The sequence below is a fragment of the Cervus canadensis genome, chromosome 21 (assembly GCF_019320065.1).
Source record: "Cervus canadensis isolate Bull #8, Minnesota chromosome 21, ASM1932006v1, whole genome shotgun sequence".
NCBI lineage: Eukaryota > Metazoa > Chordata > Mammalia > Artiodactyla > Cervidae > Cervus > Cervus canadensis.
This window is the reverse complement of record NC_057406.1, coordinates 59,185,663-59,206,077: the sequence shown is the minus strand read 5'-3', so window position 1 is coordinate 59,206,077 and position 20,415 is coordinate 59,185,663. Positions and strand designations below refer to the sequence as shown.

The following is a 20,415-nucleotide window of genomic DNA, read 5'->3' as shown; positions in this document are numbered from 1 at the left end:
ACTTTCTCCTGCTTCCGAATCCCCCTCCACCACCCGCATTCTCAGGAAGAGCAGGCCCCACCCTTCACACCTGCCGATGAGAGTCTCATCATCACCCTCAGTTATCATCGATCAGCCGCCTCTAGGCAGACAAAGCAAAACTTGAACTTTCCCGGGCTCCGTGGAGGGAGGGTTACACCGAGGACACACAGCCTGCCCCCTTTCCCTTCCTCTGCCGTCAGTCTCAATCTCCTCACCCACTTCCCCTTCCCTCCCCTGGTTCCACCCCCTTGGTCTCCTGTTGGTCACCCAATCCACAGGTGACCCTTTTGGAGTCCCTGAGGTTGAAGAAGTGCCAGAGTTGGCCCATTCTCATGGGCGTCTCTGATACAGCTCAATGGGGAGGGAAAGGAGGGCTTTAGGGACCTTGGCTCCATGGGAGGTGGGGACACAGCTGCTCCCCATCCCTCGCCCGCTAACTGTGTGACTTCACCCAAATTGCCCCTCTTCTCTGAACCTCATCATCTTTGAAAAGGGGAATGTTTCTTTCTCCCCAGTCCCTGTAACCGTGAGGCTGGCACAGCAGTGAGCACGTCCAGTAAACGGTCAAAGGCTGCACAGCTGATGTCAGCAGCGAACATTTATTGAGCACTTACTGCCTGCCATGTCTGTGTAATCTGCTCAACTACCCTATGAAGTATGTACTTTTATTGTCCCCATTTTACAGAGGGGGAAACTGAGGCCCAAGCTCACGCATTCACACTCAGTCTTTAAGCTGTACTGTTCAGTGGCAGGCAGGGTGGTGGGGTTTCCGCTGCCCCCCACCTGCTGGCAGGTGCAGTGGGGCGGGGCTGAGGACCCCTCTGTAACTTCTGCTCTCTGGACCCAGCCTGCGAGGTGAACCTGACCCTGGAGGGCCGGCTGGAGCCGCAGGGCGTCCTCAGCACACCGTACTTCCCCAGCTACTACTCACCCAGCACCCACTGCTCCTGGCACCTGACGGTGAGCCCACAGCCTATAGACCTCTGGGGACCCCAGTGGGAGGGGAGCACTGTCCTGCCTCTGACCCAGGCTGCCCCCTGGGTACTAGTCCTCTGGGGTGGGTGGGATGGCTCCCTTGGCCATGGCGACACTTGATTGTTGAGTGACTGACAGACCTCAGCCCCAGCCAGCACTCTATGTTGGCAGGCCTCCTTCCTGCTTTGTGATCCTGGGAGATGGGGCCATCGGCCCGGCCACAGCCCACGGGCCACCTAGTGACCAGCAACTCTGTCCTAGGTGCCCTCTCTGGACTACGGCTTGGCCCTCTGGTTTGATGCCTACGCATTGCGGAGGCAGAAATATGACATGCCATGCACCCAGGGCCAGTGGACCATCCAAAACAGAAGGTACCTGCCCCTTGAACCCCCTCCCTTTCTCTGCAGGTAGCCTCCCTTGGGAGCTCAAGTGTGGAATCTCAGAGGGGCATCACGGGAAGAGGGCAGAGGTGGAGTTGGTCAGGCCTGTTGCCTTACCCTTGACCCAGTCCCTGTCCACCTCCAGCCCCAGCCTCACCTCCTGCCACTCAGAGTTCTCAGACACACATTTGTCATCAGTCACCTTGGATGTTGATCCTAGTTAGAGTGAAATGGTTTCATTTCTGTAGGTACTGTCACCCCACCGCCTGGCACCCAGAATCCTTAAATGAGATGATGCAGAGTCATAGGATTCAGCGGTGCTAGGGCACCTTTCCTAAATCCATCCCAGTTGCCATCTCTTATCCTGCCCCCCATTGTTGGTCAAAGTAAAGCAGCTTCTGGGCCTCAACACTGCTTAGCCAGAGTCCACGTGACTTCTGCTAACCTGACAACTCCCCAAGGCCACCCTGAGTCACCCGCATCCCTCGTGGGATGCCGGTCCTGCTCTCTGTCCTACCCTTGGCCCCCTGGTGACAGAGTTCCTGAGGAAGCATTGAGTCTTTTGGAGAGGTGGGCAGGACACAGCAGAGCCAGGCCATCCTCTGGTCAGCGTGAATGCAGTTTAATCAGTAGGATGAGGGGGGGCTGGCCCCCTGAGGGCCACAGGTGGTCCTGGCAGTCGCAAAGGAGTATGGTGTGTGGGGAGGTGGGAAATGGAGACATTGCTGATGAGCTTCCCCTGGTCTGGAGAGAGACAGAGAACTGGGGCATTCAGGGAGGGGATGTGTACAACGGGAGGGGCTCTGTGTCTAAATACTGTGTGGGAGCATCCCATAGTGGGAGAGGATGGCTCAGGCACAGGTCATAACAAGGAGGGGGGTGAGGCGGGAGGGGAGCAGGGGGCACGGAGGGCAGAAGAACACCCTGCCATGGCACCATTGTTGCAGGGGTGGGGCAGAGGCTTGGGGAGAGAGAAGGGATCTCAAAGTAGCCTCGCAGAACTGGGGAGCCCCCTCCCCACTTGGGGTCCAAGAATGCCCAAGAGAAGATTCTACATCTCATCGCAGGTTGAGCCTTTGCTCTTCCTTCCAACCCTGAGATCCTAGGGGTCTATGAGAGGCTGGGATTCTAATGTGCAAGGTTCCTGATCTCTTAGTTTCACGGATTTTCGACATCAAAGATTCCAATACATTAAAATTGGAAAGTTCTGGGACTCTGGAACTCTTAGATTCTGGGTTAGTGTTCATGTTCACCCACACTTGGGTTTTGCTTATTGGTTGATCCTATTGAAAAGCATCAGCCAGACAAAGGGAGTCAGAGATTGACTACACTCATTGACTTGTCACCATCCTTTCCAGGGGTTTGGGGAACTATCAGGGGTTTTTGTGATTAAAAGGGAAAAGAAGCCATGCCGAGGATGTGAGTTTGAGCCTGTGCTATTTGGGGGTGATGTCAAGTGGTGTGACTCTGGCCCTGTGCTTTTTGGAGAGCAGAAGGCATCTTGTCCCATAGGTCCCAGCATGTGGGTGGCCTTTCTGGGCATGACTGCCTTGATCCTTCATGGAGTTCCCTCAGGGCCCCTCCCCAACGGCTTGGGGCCACCCAGATTGAGGATGACTGGGCTCACCCCCCACCCAGCATCAGGAGCCCCCAGAGTGACCTTGAGAGTGGTCCTTGATTCATCATTCTCCGAATGAGGTTAACATCTTTTCCTGTTGCCTTCTCAATCCTAGAGGTGAATCTGATATCTCAAGAGGAGCTCGGAAGACAGAAGGGCCCTGGGTCTGATGCTCCTTCACGTACCTCCCACCCTCAAGGCTATTATATGGGCGGGAGGTGGACCCCAGCATCAGGTGCCCCATTCCACCTGCTTGTTGTTCAGCACAGGGCATCAGTTCACTGGCCTGACAGGCTGTGATGTCAGCAGTATCATCATTCCATTTCCCAGAGAAGGAAATCAAGGCTCCGTGGGATTAAGTGGTACCCAGATGGGTCCAGAGTCAGGGTCCCTCTCCCATGCACACCATGGGAACAGCGGGACATACAGTGGTCCACACCGTGCTCCCCTGGAGGTCCTCCTTCCTGCCTCCCTGACGCAGCCAAGAGGGTTGGGCAGAGGTGGGGGCATTAGGTGGTAGGACTACATGAGTTGCCCTTGGGTTTCAAGGGTGGATCACAGATGGGGAGAGTCTTCATCAAAAGGAATGATGCTGCAGTGGTGAAATTTCAGGCACTGTGACAGAATCTACCAAAATTGGAGGAGTCTCACCCTCCCTAGTGTCTCATAGCACCATTAAACTACAGAAAAGTAAGCTGGGCTGGCTGTTGAAGCCTATTTTACCCATTGTACAGGTGGGAAAACTGAGGCCAAATGCGGACTAAGGACTTGCCCTTTTATTGTTACTTATTTATTTATTATTTTTTGGCTGCGCTGGGTCTTCATTGTGACTTTCTCTAGTTGTGGCACGTGGGATCTCAGTTCCTTGATCAGGGATCAAACCCACATCAAACCCAGGTTCCTAACCACTGGACCACCAGGGAAGTCCCTGGCCTCTTGTCCTTGTCTCTTTGTCTTGAAGTAGTGGCAAGGGACCCGGGTGTAGCTGGGTGGCGGGTGGGGTGAGGAGGATGAAGCCCCACAGGGCCTGGTGCTCCCACCAGGTGCTCCCTTTCTCTTCTGAAGCCTCTTCCACCTTGGCCATTGACGAGGAGCGACAGAGGGGAGACTGGGGTGATAAAGATGTGCTCAGGGAAGCCTGTCCACCTGTTTTTGCATGTAACTCTGGGTACATCCCATTCCTTATCTATAAAACAAGGTGGTTAGGCCAGCCCAAGGCCCTAACTTTTTATTATTTACCATCAGAAAGATGTCTCCCAGTAAGTTGTGTTTATTAGTTCCTAATGAAATGTCATTTCAAGTTGGGCTGGAGAGGTAGAAAGAGTATCGCTATTGAAACAAGAAAGCAGGGTTCAAGTCCTGGTTCCTCTCCTTCTGTTTGGCAAGGACTCACCTTTTTCAGCCTCAAGTAAACCATCTAAAAAATGGGCATGAAGCAGACCTCCCATCCAGGGAAGAGTAACTGAAATGATGGGTAGAGGTTGCTGGCTCCTTAAGGCTGAGATAAAGTCCAGTTCAGGAAGGCACCAACCACGTGTTCAGAACTGGTTTCTGACTCTGCGCCAGGGAGGCCCTGCGCTCAGGTGCCATTTCTTTCATCCTCAGCAACCTGGTGAGGGAGCTGGCCCCGCAATGCCTTCATAGACCTATGAGGGGCCGAGGCACAGAGAGGCAAAAAGCGTTCCCACAAAATCACCCAGCTCATAACTAGAGAAACCAGAGTTGAGTGGTGAGATACAGAGCATGCACGAGGGCATGCGGGCCTGTGAGCGTGTGTCTGTGAAAGCATGCGCACTCACACTTGTGCGGTCTTCCCTCAGAGCCTTGGGGCAGCCGTGTCAGCTCTTCCCTCCCATGGCCAAGGCACCCTGCTAAGGGGACTGACCACTGCTGTCTCTCACCACATCTGAGAGCCACCTGGGAAGTCCCATCTCTGTCTTCGCAGACCTTTGTAAGGGTCAGGGTCCCTGGGAGAGACTCGTGGCCCCCTGCCCTGAGGCTCCTGCCCATGTCTGAGTACGAAAGGGGATGCAGAGGTGTACCTCCAGATTGCAAGCACTGGGCAAACCATTTCCTCTAGTTCTGATCTTTTTTGATAACCATCAGCCCATGTAGTTGCTGGGAAATTCTTTGAATAAGCATTTGTTGGAAAATCTGCTTGTGTGGGTGGTAGAGACACGAGAGGTCTGGGGAACGGTGTAGATTTCCAGGCACAGGATTTATAAGGAGGGGGACGCACAGAATGGCTATTGACAAGGCGACAGAGGATAGGTTGGGGGAGAGGGGGGGTCTCACCCCTCAGTGCCAGCATAGTGATAAGGAGAGGCTGGCCGGGCTCCCTCCATTGGCGAGGCATCCTTGGGCATGTCACCTGCCTCCTCTAAGCCCTTTCTGCCTTCCCCCCACCTCCCTCTTTCCTCCGCAGCTTCTCTCTGGCCAACAAGACCTCATGCCCTTTGAGTGGCCAGGAGGCGGGGGAGGGAGCTGACCTCGTGACATCCGGCCAGCAGCAGCTGAGTTTCACAGAACCCACTCTGACGGGGTGTCAATACGGCACAGGCTTCCCCCTTTCCGGGAACCTGCCTCCTGCCAGCTTCCTCTCCTGTGATGTCACTTTTCTTGTGATCTGCCCAACCATTTCCACTTCGCCAATGGTGACGGGCAGAGTCACTGGCTCCTTAAGCCTGCTGGAGCCCCTCAGGCTGGGCTTGGCTATGGGGTAGCCCTTCTGGTCTCCAGAGCTTCTGTGTGGCCCCAGAGGCTCCCTGGGCACTGCTGAGGGCTGGCAATATGGAAGGAGGAGCTACTGTTCTCTGTGAGCTCACAGCCGGATGACGTCAGCAGCTAGTTTTCAAAGAAATCCCTTCTCATTCATGCCATAAAACATCCTATGGGGAGCTACCACCCCGTCTTACTACAGACATGAAAACAGAAGCTTGCTGAGGTTGAGCGAGATGCCCAAGGTCACACAGCTGGGTCACGTGGCAAAGCCCAGCCTCAGCCTCAGCTCTGCAGCTCCAGGTCCAGTGCTCTGGCCACGTGAGACACTGCTGACCTCCCCTTTCCAGTGCTCGCCTTCTCTGACTCTCTTTCCCATTTAGCCTGTCTTCAGGGAAGGGAATATCTGTGTGTGTATATCCATCCATCTATCCATTCACCCACCTTCAGTCCTTCATCTATCCATCAATCCTTCCTTCTTTCCATCCATTCATCCATCCATCAATACACCAACCCACCCTTCCTTCTTTCCATCTACCCACCCTTCTCTCCATCCACCATCCAATCTTTCTTGAACTCCCTGAATTCAGCTAGAGATGCTGATATGCAAGGTTGACCAGATCCCTGCTTGCTGTCTATGTGAGGCAAGAAGCAAAATTCCCCACATTCAGAGAAGGCAGAAAGCAAGGCAGGCATGAGTGCAAAAAATGGTGCCTTCAGACCCCGAGCACTTTGTAGCTGAGAGGAGAGGTGGGCTTCACAGTCTTCAGACTTTTGGCACTCCTTGGAGAGGGTGTATGGGGGTGGGGGCCCCATTTGATAGATGAGGAGGGACTGGAGAGTCAGGGGATGAAGCTTTGCTAATTTTAAGTGTTAAGCATTTTGCATTAAAGTATTCATATAATAATAAAAAAAAAAAAAACAAAAACCTTCTCCCAGAAGGCACTGCAGTAAGAACCAGAAACAAAGATGTGCGAAGAGGCCAAGCCAGTGTGTAGTTCCATAAGCCGGGCTGCGTTGGGGAGAGGGAGCAAGGGAGGGAGGAGCCTCCTTAGCTGGACTATACATGCCCTGACTAACTCGGGCAGCCTCTGATTACTTCCAGACAGTGTTTCTGGGGTGTATTTTTCAGAAGCAAGAATCTAGATTGTTATGTGAAATTAGCTGGCACATGCAGTTTTTAAAATGTTTTTAACACTGCATAGGCTAAATAGATCCTCTTTCGATTGAGTAATTTAACCTGCGTCGCTAGATTTCAGCCTCTGCCTTGAATTCTTTCGTTCGCGTCTGCTAACGAAGAGCCTTGCCCCAAAATGTTCTTAGAGCCTCTGGCCACGGCGACCACGCAGCCCTCCAATTCTTGTAACCATAAGGTTCCCCTCCCCTCCAACCCAGGTTTGGTTCCATCCCTGTCCACGGTGAGTATGTGGGGACAATGCCCCAGGCCCCTGAACCTTAAGTATGTTCAGGATGCCCCTGATTTCTCATTTCCCCCTGCTCAGTATTTCCCAACCCCCAGATTCCCTGTCCACTCCCCAGGACAAGTTTCTGGGGATAGCAATCCTTGATAACTTTTACTAAAATACTTTAAGAACTAATAGACCATCCGCGCCTTGTTACCTTGGCTTTGAAAAGATAAGGACCGGGTTTGCTTAGGACGCCCCCTGGTGGCACCTCATCCCTCTCTGGTCCCCCTGGGCTGTGCTGCCCTGGTTCTCAAAAGTTTCCATCTCACAACCTTCTACACTGTTTTAAAAATTATTGAGCAACCCAGAGAGTTATATGCCTCATATAAAAACTATATTTGTAATCTATATGTACAGTAGTAGAGATGAAAACTTAAAACATTTAAACATATTTATCATTTAAAATAAGAAACCCATTACATTTTAACATAAAACGAATTATATTTTCCAAAACTAAAAACATTTGGTGAAGAAAAATATCCTCATTTTATGTTTTTGCAACTTTCTTTATTAATTGGATTAATAGATCAGGACTGAATCCCCACACCGGCTTCTTCGTTCAGTGGGTTACTGTATCACATATCACATAGTCTCTGGAAAATTCTACTCTATTCTTACATGGGGGCTTCCCTAGGGTCTCAGACAGTAAGGAATCTGCCTGCAATGAAGGAAACCCAGGTGTGATCTCTGGGTCAGGAAGATCCCTTGGAGAAGGGAATGGCTACCCACTCCAGTATTCTTGCCTGGAGAATCCCATGAGTGGAGGAGCCTGGCAGGCTTCAGTCCGTGGGGTCACAGAGAGTTGGACACAACTGAGTGACTGAACACACACGCACATCCTTACATAGTCTCTGGAAAATTCTACTTTATCCTTGTGGGAGAATGAGAGTGAAAAAGGCAAATCGTACTTGAGAATTATTATAAAAATATTTTTCTCTCTGAACCTCCAAGGGTCCCCAGACCACATTTTGAGAACTGTACATTGGCATAGGGGCAAGAATATGGTTCCCCCAGCCAGACAGTATGGCCAGGTCTGAGGGGGGCCACAGGGGACATGAGGGCTCAGCCTCTGGAGCTCATGTGGCGTGAGGGTCAAGGTGCCCACCTCCCCGTAGAGCAGGCCAGGTGGGGCCTTCTGGGTCCTAAGAAAGCTGCATTCTTGCCTATCGTGGCACTTCCCTCGCTGAGCCTCATCTGGAAAACAGGATGAGAACAATCCCTGTTTACAGGGTGGAGCTGCTGCAACCTCAAAATCCCCATGCAGTGAGGCCTCCAACTATTACTGAACCAGTAAGTGCTTGCCATGTTCTAGGAGCTATGAGGAAGCCTCTGGCCCCTGGCAATTAGGGGACCTGCAGTGTGGGCTGCTGCATCTGCTGTGAGATGTTCCCATCATGCTTTGGGGCACTCTCATTTGCTCTCCTGACTTCCTCCTACCTTCTCTGCTAGGGGCGTTTTCACCTCTCCCCGCAGACTTTTCCACCCATATTCTGGGTGTTTCTTTCATCTGTAAAGGCATTCCCAATGGGGGTGGGCATTCCTATGATCTGATGGGGCTGACCCATCTGTTCCGTGAGGGTGTCCCTCCTGGGAAGGCAGGGTACCCCGGGTTGCTCTCTGCAGCGGGTCCTGCCACTCTGGGGGCGTGGCTGCACCTTCTGTGAAGGCATGTCCACAGAGCAAGTGTGGGCCCCAGCAAGAGCTGCGACCAGTGTTGTGTGGAAAGAGCCCCCTGTGCCCTCTGCCCTGGAGTTGGAAGGATTCCTACCTGCTCCCCAAGGGGTGGGACTCCACCTTTCCATGGAGGTCTCCCACCTGCTCTGTGGGAACAAAAGCATCATCCGTGGGGGCAGGGGAGGGCACCAGCAGGGATATGAATGTGCTCCCATGGTTGGGGGATGGTCCCACCTGGGTGTGGCCATGCTTGAGAAGGCACTGCCCATCACCTGTTGGTCCTGGAGCAGCACTGGTGCCCACTCATGTCCAGAGAGCCACAGGGAAGCCCCCGGGGCTGTGGAGACCTAGTGGGAGGCGCGGGCTTGAATGGAGAACACGGCTGTCTTCTTGCCCCACTCTGAGTACAGTAGGAACATCCCTTCTTGCCTATGGAGAGTAGACCAGTCAAGGAATATTCCTTCCACTGACACATTGGAGCCTTTTGTCAGGTCAAGAGAGAGGCGAATTTCCCTTGTTTTACAAGCAAGGAAAGTGAGGTCCAGAGAAGGACTCTGACCTGCTAGAATCTCAAGGCTCCTAGGTTGGGACTAGACTAGACCCATTCTAGTCCCCTAGACCCATTTTAGGATTCTGACTGGGACTAGAATCCAGACGATAAGTTTTATCCTGCCAGCAATGGGGAGGCATCGAAGGCTTCTGAGCAGGGCAGTGGCACTGCCAGGCTGCTTTCTAGATGACCCTGGGGGTGAGCGGTCACCCAGGGGAGAAACCAAGACAGAGGAGGTGGGGGTGGGGCCGGGGTGCAGCTTCCCGTTCTTCCCCAGCTGCCCTGTCCTGGCTCTGTCTGTGCGCCGGGACCCAGGCTGTCCCGTTGCTTGGACCAGCCCGTGTAGCCCTCAGTCCGTCTTTGGTCCCCCCGCAGGCTGTGTGGCCTGCGCACCCTGCAGCCCTACGCTGAGAGGATCCCCGTGGTGGCCAGCGCCGGCATCACCATCAACTTCACGTCCCAGATCTCCCTCACTGGGCCCGGCGTGCAAGTGTTCTACAGCTTGTACAACCAGACAGACCGTGAGTGTGGGCAGGTCGGGGGGTGGGGGGGGACCCCACAGCCCCTGCAGCTCCTCCCTGCTTCTTAGCCCTCTCTGGAAGCACCGAGAGGCTGGTCTAAAGGAGTGTTGTGTGTGTGTGTGTGTTCACTCATGTGCCCCCACATGTGCATGAACATAGGCAGCTTTGCGTGTGCCCACATGTGCAAAGCACTCACAGGTGTTTACGAGGTATACACACTCATACATACCCAAACGTGTGCTGTGTGCCTGAGCCCAGACATGTATGTCTGCATGGACCGTGTGCACAGGCACATGGGTACACATGTGAGCACACAGGAATGGTGTGTCTGCACGTGTTTTCCTAATGATGTGTGTCCCGATGGTGCTCTCTCCATCCAGCCTGCCCTGGAGAGTTTCTCTGCTCCGTGAATGGACTGTGTGTGCCCGCCTGCGACGGGGTCAAGGACTGCCCCAACGGCCTGGATGAGAGAAACTGCGGTGAGCAGCCCGCCCACCCCGTCCCTCCTCCCTCCCCACCTCCGTGCTGCTGGGCTGAGCCTATCGTTTGGAGATCTCCCAATGGGCAGCTCCCATTATCAGCATCCAGGAAACTCCCTCGCTGTGTTGAGATGGCAGGGTGGATGCACAGGATGGGCAAGTGTCCCCTCCAGGGCCGCCCCGTGGGGCAGTCGCAGAGACAAATGGGGACCCGATTATGCTGCTTCCCAGCTCATGGCTTCTCACCACCAGGCTATCACCCTCAGCCTTCTGCCCAGGCAGCCGTCCGAGAAGGAACAGAGCAGAGGAGGGAGGACAGGACCAAGAGAAAGAAGGCTGTTAAGCAGGGTTGGGCAGGCCCAGGGTGGCCAAAGAGAGGACCCTGTATCTGCCTCTTTTGAGCAGGACCCTCCACTGCAGGGGTTCAGACTGGAGCTGCTGACTCTTCCTGGGGCTGTGCTCACCGCCAGCCAACCCTGGCAGAAGGGAATCAGAAGGGGCTTCTGACGGTCCGCAAGCCAGGATTCTCCTGGACTAATAACTCTGCCTCTGAATCCTGGCTTCTGGCCCCCAGAGTCACCATCACAGCAACCTGCATCCCATCAAAGTCTTATCCATGTGGGGAGGGAAGTAGGAGGCAAGGGGGATGTGCCTGCCTCTGACTGATCCTGCCTTCATGCTGGGGAGGGCACCTCGTATTTGGAACCGGAACATCTGGCTTCAAGTTCTCGCTCAGCCAGGTGACTTCAGACAAGTCACTTCGTTTCCATTTTTCCACCAGTGAAATGGAATATCTCACTGAGTTGCTGTGAGACTCAGGGGTAAAGTAGCTGAGAAAGAGATTTGTGATCATAACTTTCGATACCATACATGGTCTCCAGGCGATGCAGAGTCCCAGCCTGGTGCCTCTGGCTTCCTCCCAATTGTCCCGCCTCTGTGTCCTCACAGTTTGCAGAGCCACATTCCAGTGCCAAGAGGACAGCACGTGCATTCCCCTGTCCAGGGTCTGTGACCGGCAGCCTGACTGTCTCAATGGGAGTGACGAAGAGCAATGCCAGGAAGGTAGGGCAGAGTATGACTAGGTATCTAGAGGGAAACCAAAGAATGGGCTCGGCCAGACAACCTGGCCCTTCTCCGTGCTTCTTCCACAAAGGTTTCTGCCCTCTTGTCCAAATACTTACCAGCCCATCTATAAGTTTGCCTACATGTCCATCTGTCTATCCATCCATCTGTCCATCCATCCATCTGTCCATCCATCCCTCTATTCATCCATCCATCTACCCATCCACCCATTCTTCCATCCATCTGTCCATCCATTCATCTGTCCTTCCATCTTCTGGTCTCTGCAACCATTTGTCTGTCCATTGATTCATACATCCACTCACTGATTCATCCATCAGCCTGTCCAACCACCTATCTCCCTGTCCACTAAGCCATCAATCTACTCATTTATTGGTTTTATTTGTTTACCCAATTTCCTGTCTGTATGTCCGTTGTTCCATCCTCCATCCATGCATCCATGAATGCACATGTGCATGCATCCATCGAGGGATCTAACTACTTGTTTGTCCATTGGTACTTACATCCACTCATTTATCCATCTAAATAGCTGCATGTCAGTCTTCTTATCAGACTATCAAACCACACATTTGTTGGTCTGCCCAATATCTTGTCTGAGTCTCTATTGTTTTATCCATCCATCCATCCACCCACCCATCCATCCCTCAGACCAGCCAACCTTCACTTGCAGACTACCCAGTGATATGCAAGGCAGAGTAAGGAAATTGAAATAAAAGGCACCAGAGAAGTGGTCCCTGTCCTCTGGGGATTATCTGATTTAAAATTTAAAAAAATATGGGTTACTCTCTCTGGGCCAAAGCCTCTGAACATCATGTCCAGTAGTACATGAAGACTGGAGGGTGAGGAGATGAGGCTGAGAAAACCAGAGAAGGTGGGCTTCGAACTAGGCCTTGAAGAGAAATAAATAGAGGAGGAAAGGAGACCAGGTGAAGACTGGCTGGTGGGGCAGAAAGCTCTTCACAATGAAGGTAGTGAGGAGCAGGTGGGTGTCTAGGTGGGTCGGGGCCTGGGGGGCTGCCAGGCCAAGGTAGTGTGATGGGAGGGGCATAGCCTTGCTCTTGGGAGCCTTGCTCATCTCAAGGTGGAGGCACAGTTCTGGCTTCAGGTACCAGGAGCCCAGGTTTGAGAGGGGAGACATCACCTTCTCTCAAAAAACAGTCTGAGGGAGCGAGGGAGTGAGGGATATGTCCTGCCTCTAGGGAACCCTAAAGGAGCCTCAGGGAACCCTTTAATGTGATCAAGGGACCCCTCCCCAGTCATCTCCTGGCCTCTTTCAGGCTCCATCTTCCCTGGGCTTTGTTTTGGAGGCTCCTTCAGGCTCAGGGACCCACTCTCTGTACCCTGTCCCCCCAATCCTAGGGGTGCCTTGTGGGACCTTCACCTTTCAGTGTGAGGACCGCAGCTGTGTGAAGAAGCCCAACCCAGAGTGTGACGGGCACCCCGACTGCAGGGACGGCTCGGACGAGCTGTTCTGCGGTGAGCCCTGGGCGCTCCGACAGGCTGGGGTGGGCAGGACACCCTCCATCTGCTGGGCCCACGAGCATGGGAGGGAGGGAGGTGCCCACCCTGGGGCCTGGAGGGAGAGCTCACCGTCTGTCCATCTGTCTCTTTTTACCCTGCCTCTGCCCCCTCATGCCCACCTCTGTCTCTCTCTCTTTCTCTCTCTCTCTCTCTCTCTCTCGCTCGCTCCCTCATTCTCTTCCCCTGGGCCCCTCTGTGTCTTTCCTCTCTCCTCTTCCATGCCTCCCCTTCTGGCTCTCTCTCTGTTTCTCACTGGATCCCTCCTGCCCCTGCCCCTCCGTCCACCCCTGCCCCTGCCCCCAGACTGTGGCCTTCAGGGCCCCTCGGGCCGCATCGTGGGCGGGGCCGTGTCCTCAGAGGGTGAGTGGCCGTGGCAGGCCAGCCTCCAGGTTCGAGGCCGACACATCTGTGGGGGGACCCTCATTGCGGACCGCTGGGTGATCACCGCTGCCCACTGCTTCCAGGAGGAGAGGTGAGCCTGGGGACAGAGGCCACGAGAGGTGGGTAGGGAAGGTGGTGGCGAGGGGGGCGGGGGCAGCGTGCCTGAGATCTCAGCAGACAGAGGGGAGGGTGGTGGGAAGCCCCTCAGACTTGCTGTCCCGACACTCGGGTCCAGCCCTGACTCTACCACGAACACACTCTGTGCCCTGGGAAAGGTTGCTCATCCTTGCTGTGCTCCGCTTCCGGTGTCTTGCTTTCAGCTGGGCCGGTGAGCCATTCATTTACTCCTTCCTCCATTCAGCGATATTTGCTGTGCTTCTCCTCTGTGCCAGGGCCTCTGCTAGACACTGGGGTAGAGCTGAGAACAGAATTCCTGCCCTGGCCAGAGGTCGTGACACCCTCCTCCAGACGTGCCTGTCCCCCACTCCGGGGAGGGAGAGGTGCAGAGAAGCCCACAAGAAGGGCCATCTCAGCCCACCCACAGACATCCCCCCATCTCCGTGGTGGGCTGACAGCTCCCACAGCTCTCCACCTGCAGCCTGATGCCCGGTGCTCCAGAGCCCCCCCCCCGCCCCCAGCACAGCCAGCCCTGGACTCTCTCCCCACACCTCCTCTGTCCTCAGTCCAAGCCAAAGGCCTGGAGCCACCCGGGCACCCTTCCGTCTCCCCCCCACTCAGCCAGGCAGCAAGCCCTCTCAGTGGTCTGAATGCATCTTCAGCCACTGCACATCGATGCTGCCAGCATCACCCCTGGGTCACTGCAGCAGCCCAGAGTCCAGCTCCCTTCTGCATCCTATGCCTGGGCGCCCAGGTGCCCTTCTGGGTGCGGTCTGACTACCCAGGTTCTTTGACTCCATCCCTGGCTCCCCACTGTCCACAAGGCAGAGAAAGACCTGGATGCTGACCTGGCCTGCAGGTGTCTGCACACCCAGTCTCTGCCGACTCTTTCACACTCAACTCCCACCCACTCCTCCTGAGGACCCGCAATTTCCAGGTGTTTCCCAGTTGCTCCATCTATAAAGCACGCAGAAAACGTCTGCCAGTGCCTGGCACTGTGCTGATTTTTTTTTACATTCACAGTCTTACTGAATTCCCCCAGGAACATATGAGCAGAAGATGCTATTCCCACTTCACAGATGGGGAGACTGAGGCCTAGAGAGGTACACACACCTCTAGGAAGGGATGAAGCTGGGGCTGAAGTCAGACTCCAGGGCCAGCACTCAGCACCACCCTGCCAGCTGCACGGTCTCCCAGAGCAGGGTGGGGATGGGTGTGGGGGACCAGGTCCCAGGTGGGGATGCTGGCTATCAGAGGGATCTGGGATGGGATGGGGGAGGCGGCCACTGAGCGAGTCCCCCTCCCGCCCCCAGCATGGCATCCCCGGCGCTGTGGACCGTGTTCCTGGGCAAAGTGTGGCAGAGCTCACGCTGGCCGGGCGAGGTGTCCTTCAAGGTGAGCCGTCTGCTCCTGCACCCGTACCACGAGGAGGACAGCCACGACTACGACGTGGCCCTGCTGCAGCTCGACCACCCCGTAGTGCGCTCGGCCGCTGTGCATCCCGTCTGCCTGCCTGCCCGCTCCCACTTCTTCGAGCCGGGCCTGCACTGCTGGATCACGGGCTGGGGTGCCCTGCGAGAAGGCGGTGAGCTAGACTGCGGGCAGGGGAGACAGGGTGGGTCTGGCTCGCCTAACTTCTGAGCCTGGAGGGGAGTTGGCAAGGGACCCTGGGGCTCCACTTCTGAGGCCTGCTAGTCCTGGATTAAATGAGGTTGGATTTCATAGAAAAAAAAAAATAAAACTTTTACTGCGGCCATGGGTCCCTGTCACCCGGCCCTTCCCTTCCTTGCAGAAGGGCACTTACGGAGAACCAAAATCATGGGAGGCGATCCTGGGGGATATGTGTGGGGTGACAGGGCGGGCCAGGGACCCCATGGCCCATGGGCAAGCTCCAACCCTCTGCTCCTTGGACAGTGGAGGGTGGCGGGGTATGTGTCTGTGTTGGGGGGAGACTTTTAATTACTAACACTTACCACATGGGGGTTAGATTTTAGGGGAACATGATTTCATTTAATCCATCCAACCACTCTAGTGTTGGTTATCACGGACCCCATCTTAAGGATGGGAAAACAGAGACATTTAGCATTGACTCAAAGTCACACAGGGAGGGTTGGAATAGTAGAACCCAGGACTGTCTGACTCCAGAGACTCTGCTGTTCCTGCTACTGCCTCTCAGAAACATGAGTTTCTGTCCTTCCCTCCTACACTGACCAGAGGTTGCTGTCCCTAGAGGCCAGCTCTCAGTTCTGTACATGACTACAGCCATGCCCAGCACCCTTCGTGGTGGTGGCTTTCAGGAGTGTATACTGTGCTTTACAGTCTGGAGGTGGGTGAAGTTGAGGGATAATGTAAAGATGGAGAAGCTGAAGCTCAGGTGTAAATTGACTTTGTCCAAGAGGATGATAGAGAACAGTGGTCAAGCAAGGATCAATTCACTTGCTCATTCATTCATTCAGTGACACATTTGTGAGCACCTGCTATATGGCGGGCATTGAGTTGGACAAAGTGGTATAAAAATGAATAGGAGACAGTGTTAAGAGCTGACATGGATGGGGGTGTGGGGGCAATGGCAGCCCAGAGGAGGGGTGGGCTGAGCTGAGGCTTGCAGGGTGGGTCAGCAGTGTCCCAGCAAAGCGGAAAGGCATTTTTGGTAAGAGCATAGGTGGCAACCGACCTGAGTACACCCAGCACCAGAGGGGAGCCAGAAGCAGGTGGATCTGGGTGAGGACAGGCGGGAAGGACAGGCAGGGGATCTCAGTCAGGATCTTGAGCCAGGATTCCTACTCCTGACCTGAACTAAGGTCTCGGGGCTTCGGGAAAGAAAACCAGTGTCTGGGTCCCACCCCAGCTGAACAGACTGGACCGCCAGTGGAGCTAGGCACAGGGTGTATATTGAAACTCCATGGCGGGGGTGGCGGGGCCCTAACACACATCCTCGTGGAGAGGCGCTGGCTGGACAGTGAGCAGGCTGACTGAGTTTTAGGTGGGAGCAGAGGTGTGAGGTGTGTGCTCTGGAAAAGTCCCCCAGAGCTGTCACAGAGAAGAGGGGAGGCGGCCAAGAGGCCTCATGGAGGAGGGAGTGGAGGAGAGCCTGAGGAGGACTCTGGCCCTGGTGGGTGGGAGGGTGGGCTCTGTCCCTATGAGCCACTTGGAGAAGGAGCCAGAACAGTGTCAGTGAGGGGGAGGGCAGAGATGGGAGGGTGGGCAGAGCAGGGGCGAGGAAGGAGCTCTTGAAATGCAAGAGGAGTAGCCAAGAGAAGAGCGTGGGCCCCGGGCGTCTCAGACCCTCTCACCTTTGCCCTCAACCCCACCCCGCAGGCCCCACCAGCAACGGCCTGCAGAAGGTGGATGTGCAGCTGATCCCGCAGGACCTGTGCAGCGAGGCCTACCGCTACCAGGTGACGCCCCGCATGCTGTGCGCCGGCTACCTCAAGGGCAAGAAGGACGCCTGCCAGGTGACTCCCGCGGAGTGGGCCAGAGGGCGGGGGAGACGGCACTGCTCTCATCAGCCGGGGCCCGGCCCTCAGCTCACAGCAGCCTGCAGCAGCCTCACGGCAAGCTGGGCTTGGCTGTCCCCACTTTGTGGATGAGGAAACTGAGGGTTGGGAGGTTGAGAGACTGGCTCCAGGTTGCAGACCCCAGATCAGAAGAGACCCTGGGGGCCAGGTCTGAGACCCAACCCCAGCTCTGCTCCTTACCCTCTGAGAGGTACTTTGCCCAAGTGACCCAGCAGAGAGGGCTAGATGGAGCCCACAGAAGGGAGGCAGAGCTGGGCAGGGCACTGGGACACACATTCAAGCCTCCATGACAGCCAGGCCCCGCTGGAGGACAGGCTGGGTTGGTTCGGGCTCCCTCCATGTATCAGAGGCTTTCAAAGGGGATGTGATTTTCCTGCTGTCACTCTCAGAATATCCCCAGTAGTCCAGCCCTTTACCTGAAAGTAGATTCCTTTACCCTGACGTAGTCCTGTCTCTCCCTGCCTTACAGGGTGACTCAGGTGGCCCGCTGGTGTGCAAGGAGCCCAGTGGCCGTTGGTTCCTGGCAGGGCTGGTCAGCTGGGGTCTGGGCTGCGGCCGGCCCAACTATTTTGGCGTCTACACCCGCATCACTGGTGTGATCGGCTGGATCCAGCAGGTGCTGACTTGAGGAGTTGGCCCCTGCAGAGCAGGGGCCTACCTCTTGGACTCAGAGAGCCCAGGGCACCCACCGGGGGGTCGAAAGCAAGTATTCTGCAGGCAGCAGGGCCCGGAGGGGACAGGAGGTGGTGTCTTTCCCGTCCCCCAACCTGCTGCTTGATGTCAGCCTCAGTGAGGGTCCAAGGAGGGAGGAGGGCCATCCGCTGGTGGTCCAGACCACCCCTGAGGGCCTGGAATGGTCACCAGTCCTGGATGGGGGGTTCTCATCCAGGCTGTCCCCTCCTGATTCTCTCTTCTCCTCCCCGCTTCCTCCGCTGCTGACTTTGGGGGGAAGAGTTAAGCAGTGATCCTGTGGCTGCCAGGTCCCCCCGCCACCGCCCCTGCCCCAGTGCAAAGGCTGTTAGGATGGCATCTTCTCCAGACAGCAGATTCCAGTCTTTGAAGCCCTCAGCCTAACTTGAGTGGTGGAGGAGGAAGGTGCTCCCACAGGAAGGCCCCTCAGAGTCCTGGAGACAGCCAAGTGGGCCAGCCACCACTGCAAGCCAAAGGGTGGGGAGCCTGGGGTCCAGGGTCCTCCCAACCCCACCTGCCTCTTGGGACTTCACTGCCCATTCTCACCAGGAGGTGAGCTCAGCTGCCCTGTGGAATAAAGCTGTCTGACCCAAGGTCCTGCTCTGGGGGTTGAATGGGGCCCCAGCACCAATCTCATGCCCTTGACTGAACAGACTCTTGCTATCTGCTCAGCCTGTTGGCTAAGTGTCCAGAAGGCCATGGTGAGGTCAGTGGGGGCAGGGCCTGCCTCCAGGGCAGCTTCCTAAGTCCCAGGAGCCATCCTGGGAAGGTGGTTGGGTGCCCTCAGGTCAGAGTCGGGCTTCCCAGGTGGTGCTAGTTGTAAAGAATCCACCTGCCAAGCAGGAGACGCAAGAGACGCAGGTTCAACCCCTGGGTTGGGAAGATCCCCTGGAGGAGGAAATGGCACCCCACCTCAGTATTCTTGCCTGGAAAATCCCTTGGACAGAGGAACGTGGCGGGCTACAGTCCATTGGGCCACAAAGAGTCAGACACACACAGGTCAGAGTCAGGGCCGGGACAAGTGACGGGCTCCTTCTGGAAGCCTAGGAGGAAACTGAGGGGCAGAGAGCCTCCTGATCGCACCAGGGAGGGGTCAGGAGTGGAGCCTGGGGCGGAAGCCCTGTCTCTTGACTCCCAGGCGACCACTTCTCTGTCTCAGCACTGCGTCTGCATCCCACGTCCCTTATTCAGCACCTCACAGGCTCTGACCACGTGCCAAGTGGGGTCACGGAGTTGCACAGAACTCAGCTCCTGATCTCGGGAGGGGTGGGATGGTGATCCAGTGTGAAGGGTTCTGGGGGAGGCAGCCAGTAACTTGGAAAGTCAGGGAGGGCTGCCTGGAGGAAACTTAAGTTGGGATTCAAAGGCAGCCAAGGTAGGGAAGAGCATTCCAGGCAGGGGAAGAGGATGTGCAGAGTCCTCAGAGTCCGTGGCCTCTTAGGGAAAGTCAGTTGTTTTTAGTTGGGACAGAGGTTGGGGTTAGGGGCACAGCAAAGGAATTCTTTGCAGAATTCCTTTGGGGAGGGGCAAACTGAGATGAGATGGCAAAGAGCTTGGAGTGGAGCTGAAGATCTGATGCTGGACACTCTGGGGAGCCATGAAAGGTTCTAGAGCAGGAAAGGGACACACAAGTGGCTTCACATTTAGAGCCAACACTGACATCAGCGTGGAGAAAATGGGAGGCAGGGAGGCTGGTGAGGAGGCCGCTGTAGAACTCAAGAAGAGAAGGAGGAGGCCTGGCCTGAGCAGGGCAGTGGGGATGGACACAGCACTGAAGGACCTTCATTATCCTCCAGGTGCGTTGGTGGTGGGGGTAATCTGAGGACCTCTCTCAGCTGGGCTGGTGGAGGACCCATTGCCTGACCTGGGGCACCTGGGGAGGGAAAGGCTCTGGGAAGGTATCATGAACTTAGGGTGCCTCTAGGAGGGAGATGTCCAGGAGATAGGCAGAGCTTGAGATTTGGAGGCGGGGTTTTCCAACCACCCTGCATGGAAGGTGGTCCAGGGAAGACCAAAGAGGTAGAGGAGACACACGCACGGCAGAAGTGGGGGCCCAGAGTAGGAGGCTGAGGGCTGTGTCCAGTGGCTGGAGGGGAGCTGAGGGGGTGGGGTCTTAGCAGCCAAGGCTGTGGCCTGAGTGGCAGTGATCAGGCAGGGCCGCGGGATGGGCCCTGGTGGAGGTGAGGAAGGGGGTGTCAAGCACAGACAAGTCTTCTTTGGAGCCTAACTGAGTGGGAGGAAGAGGAAGCGGGGAACCTCAGTGGGGACCTAGTCTCCAGAGGGTTTTCAAAGGGAGAAAAGGCATGGCCACCGGAGCCACATGTGGGGAGCCCTCCACCTGCTGGGTCCCACCTGTGGAGATGGAGCAGATGGAGCAGCTGCTATGGGGGGGCACCTTTGGGGAGGGGACAGGACTACCCTGGAGGGCTTCTCAGAGGGGGAGCAGAATACTGCTTTGCTAAAATGCAAATTCCTGGCCTTATCCTAGTCTTAGTGGGAATTTGGGGGGGGCATGTAATCTGTTCTTTTAACAAGCCCCTGGTGACCCTTTTGCGATATAGAAAGTGAAGTCAACTCCAGAGAGCCAGGTGGCCCCAAGAGAAGTGGTGAGGACCCCCAGGCCATTGAGTGGGCTTGGGAGGGCCTCTGCTTAGGGGATCACAGCTTTGCAGAGATGTCCCCCCAACACCTACAATGCTAAACTGC

At 55.6% G+C, this 20,415-nt stretch overlaps 1 protein-coding gene across 3 annotated transcripts in view; it reads left to right on the top strand.

Annotated features, from left to right (window-relative positions):
- The window catches only part of TMPRSS6 (transmembrane serine protease 6), a 39,172-nt gene extending 20,870 nt beyond the window's left edge, over nucleotides 1-18,302 (top strand). For all 3 annotated transcript variants that reach the window (XM_043441530.1, XM_043441528.1, XM_043441529.1), the window contains exons 9-18: nucleotides 869-981; nucleotides 1,258-1,367; nucleotides 9,778-9,923; nucleotides 10,304-10,402; nucleotides 11,351-11,464; nucleotides 12,842-12,958; nucleotides 13,307-13,475; nucleotides 14,815-15,086; nucleotides 16,820-16,956; nucleotides 17,489-18,302. In XM_043441530.1, coding sequence (XP_043297465.1) covers nucleotides 869-981; nucleotides 1,258-1,367; nucleotides 9,778-9,923; nucleotides 10,304-10,402; nucleotides 11,351-11,464; nucleotides 12,842-12,958; nucleotides 13,307-13,475; nucleotides 14,815-15,086; nucleotides 16,820-16,956; nucleotides 17,489-17,647 — 1,436 coding nt within the window. In that variant the 3' untranslated portion in view covers nucleotides 17,648-18,302. The remainder of the gene's footprint in view (nucleotides 1-868; nucleotides 982-1,257; nucleotides 1,368-9,777; nucleotides 9,924-10,303; nucleotides 10,403-11,350; nucleotides 11,465-12,841; nucleotides 12,959-13,306; nucleotides 13,476-14,814; nucleotides 15,087-16,819; nucleotides 16,957-17,488) is intronic.
- Nucleotides 18,303-20,415: the final 2,113 nt, after the last annotated feature.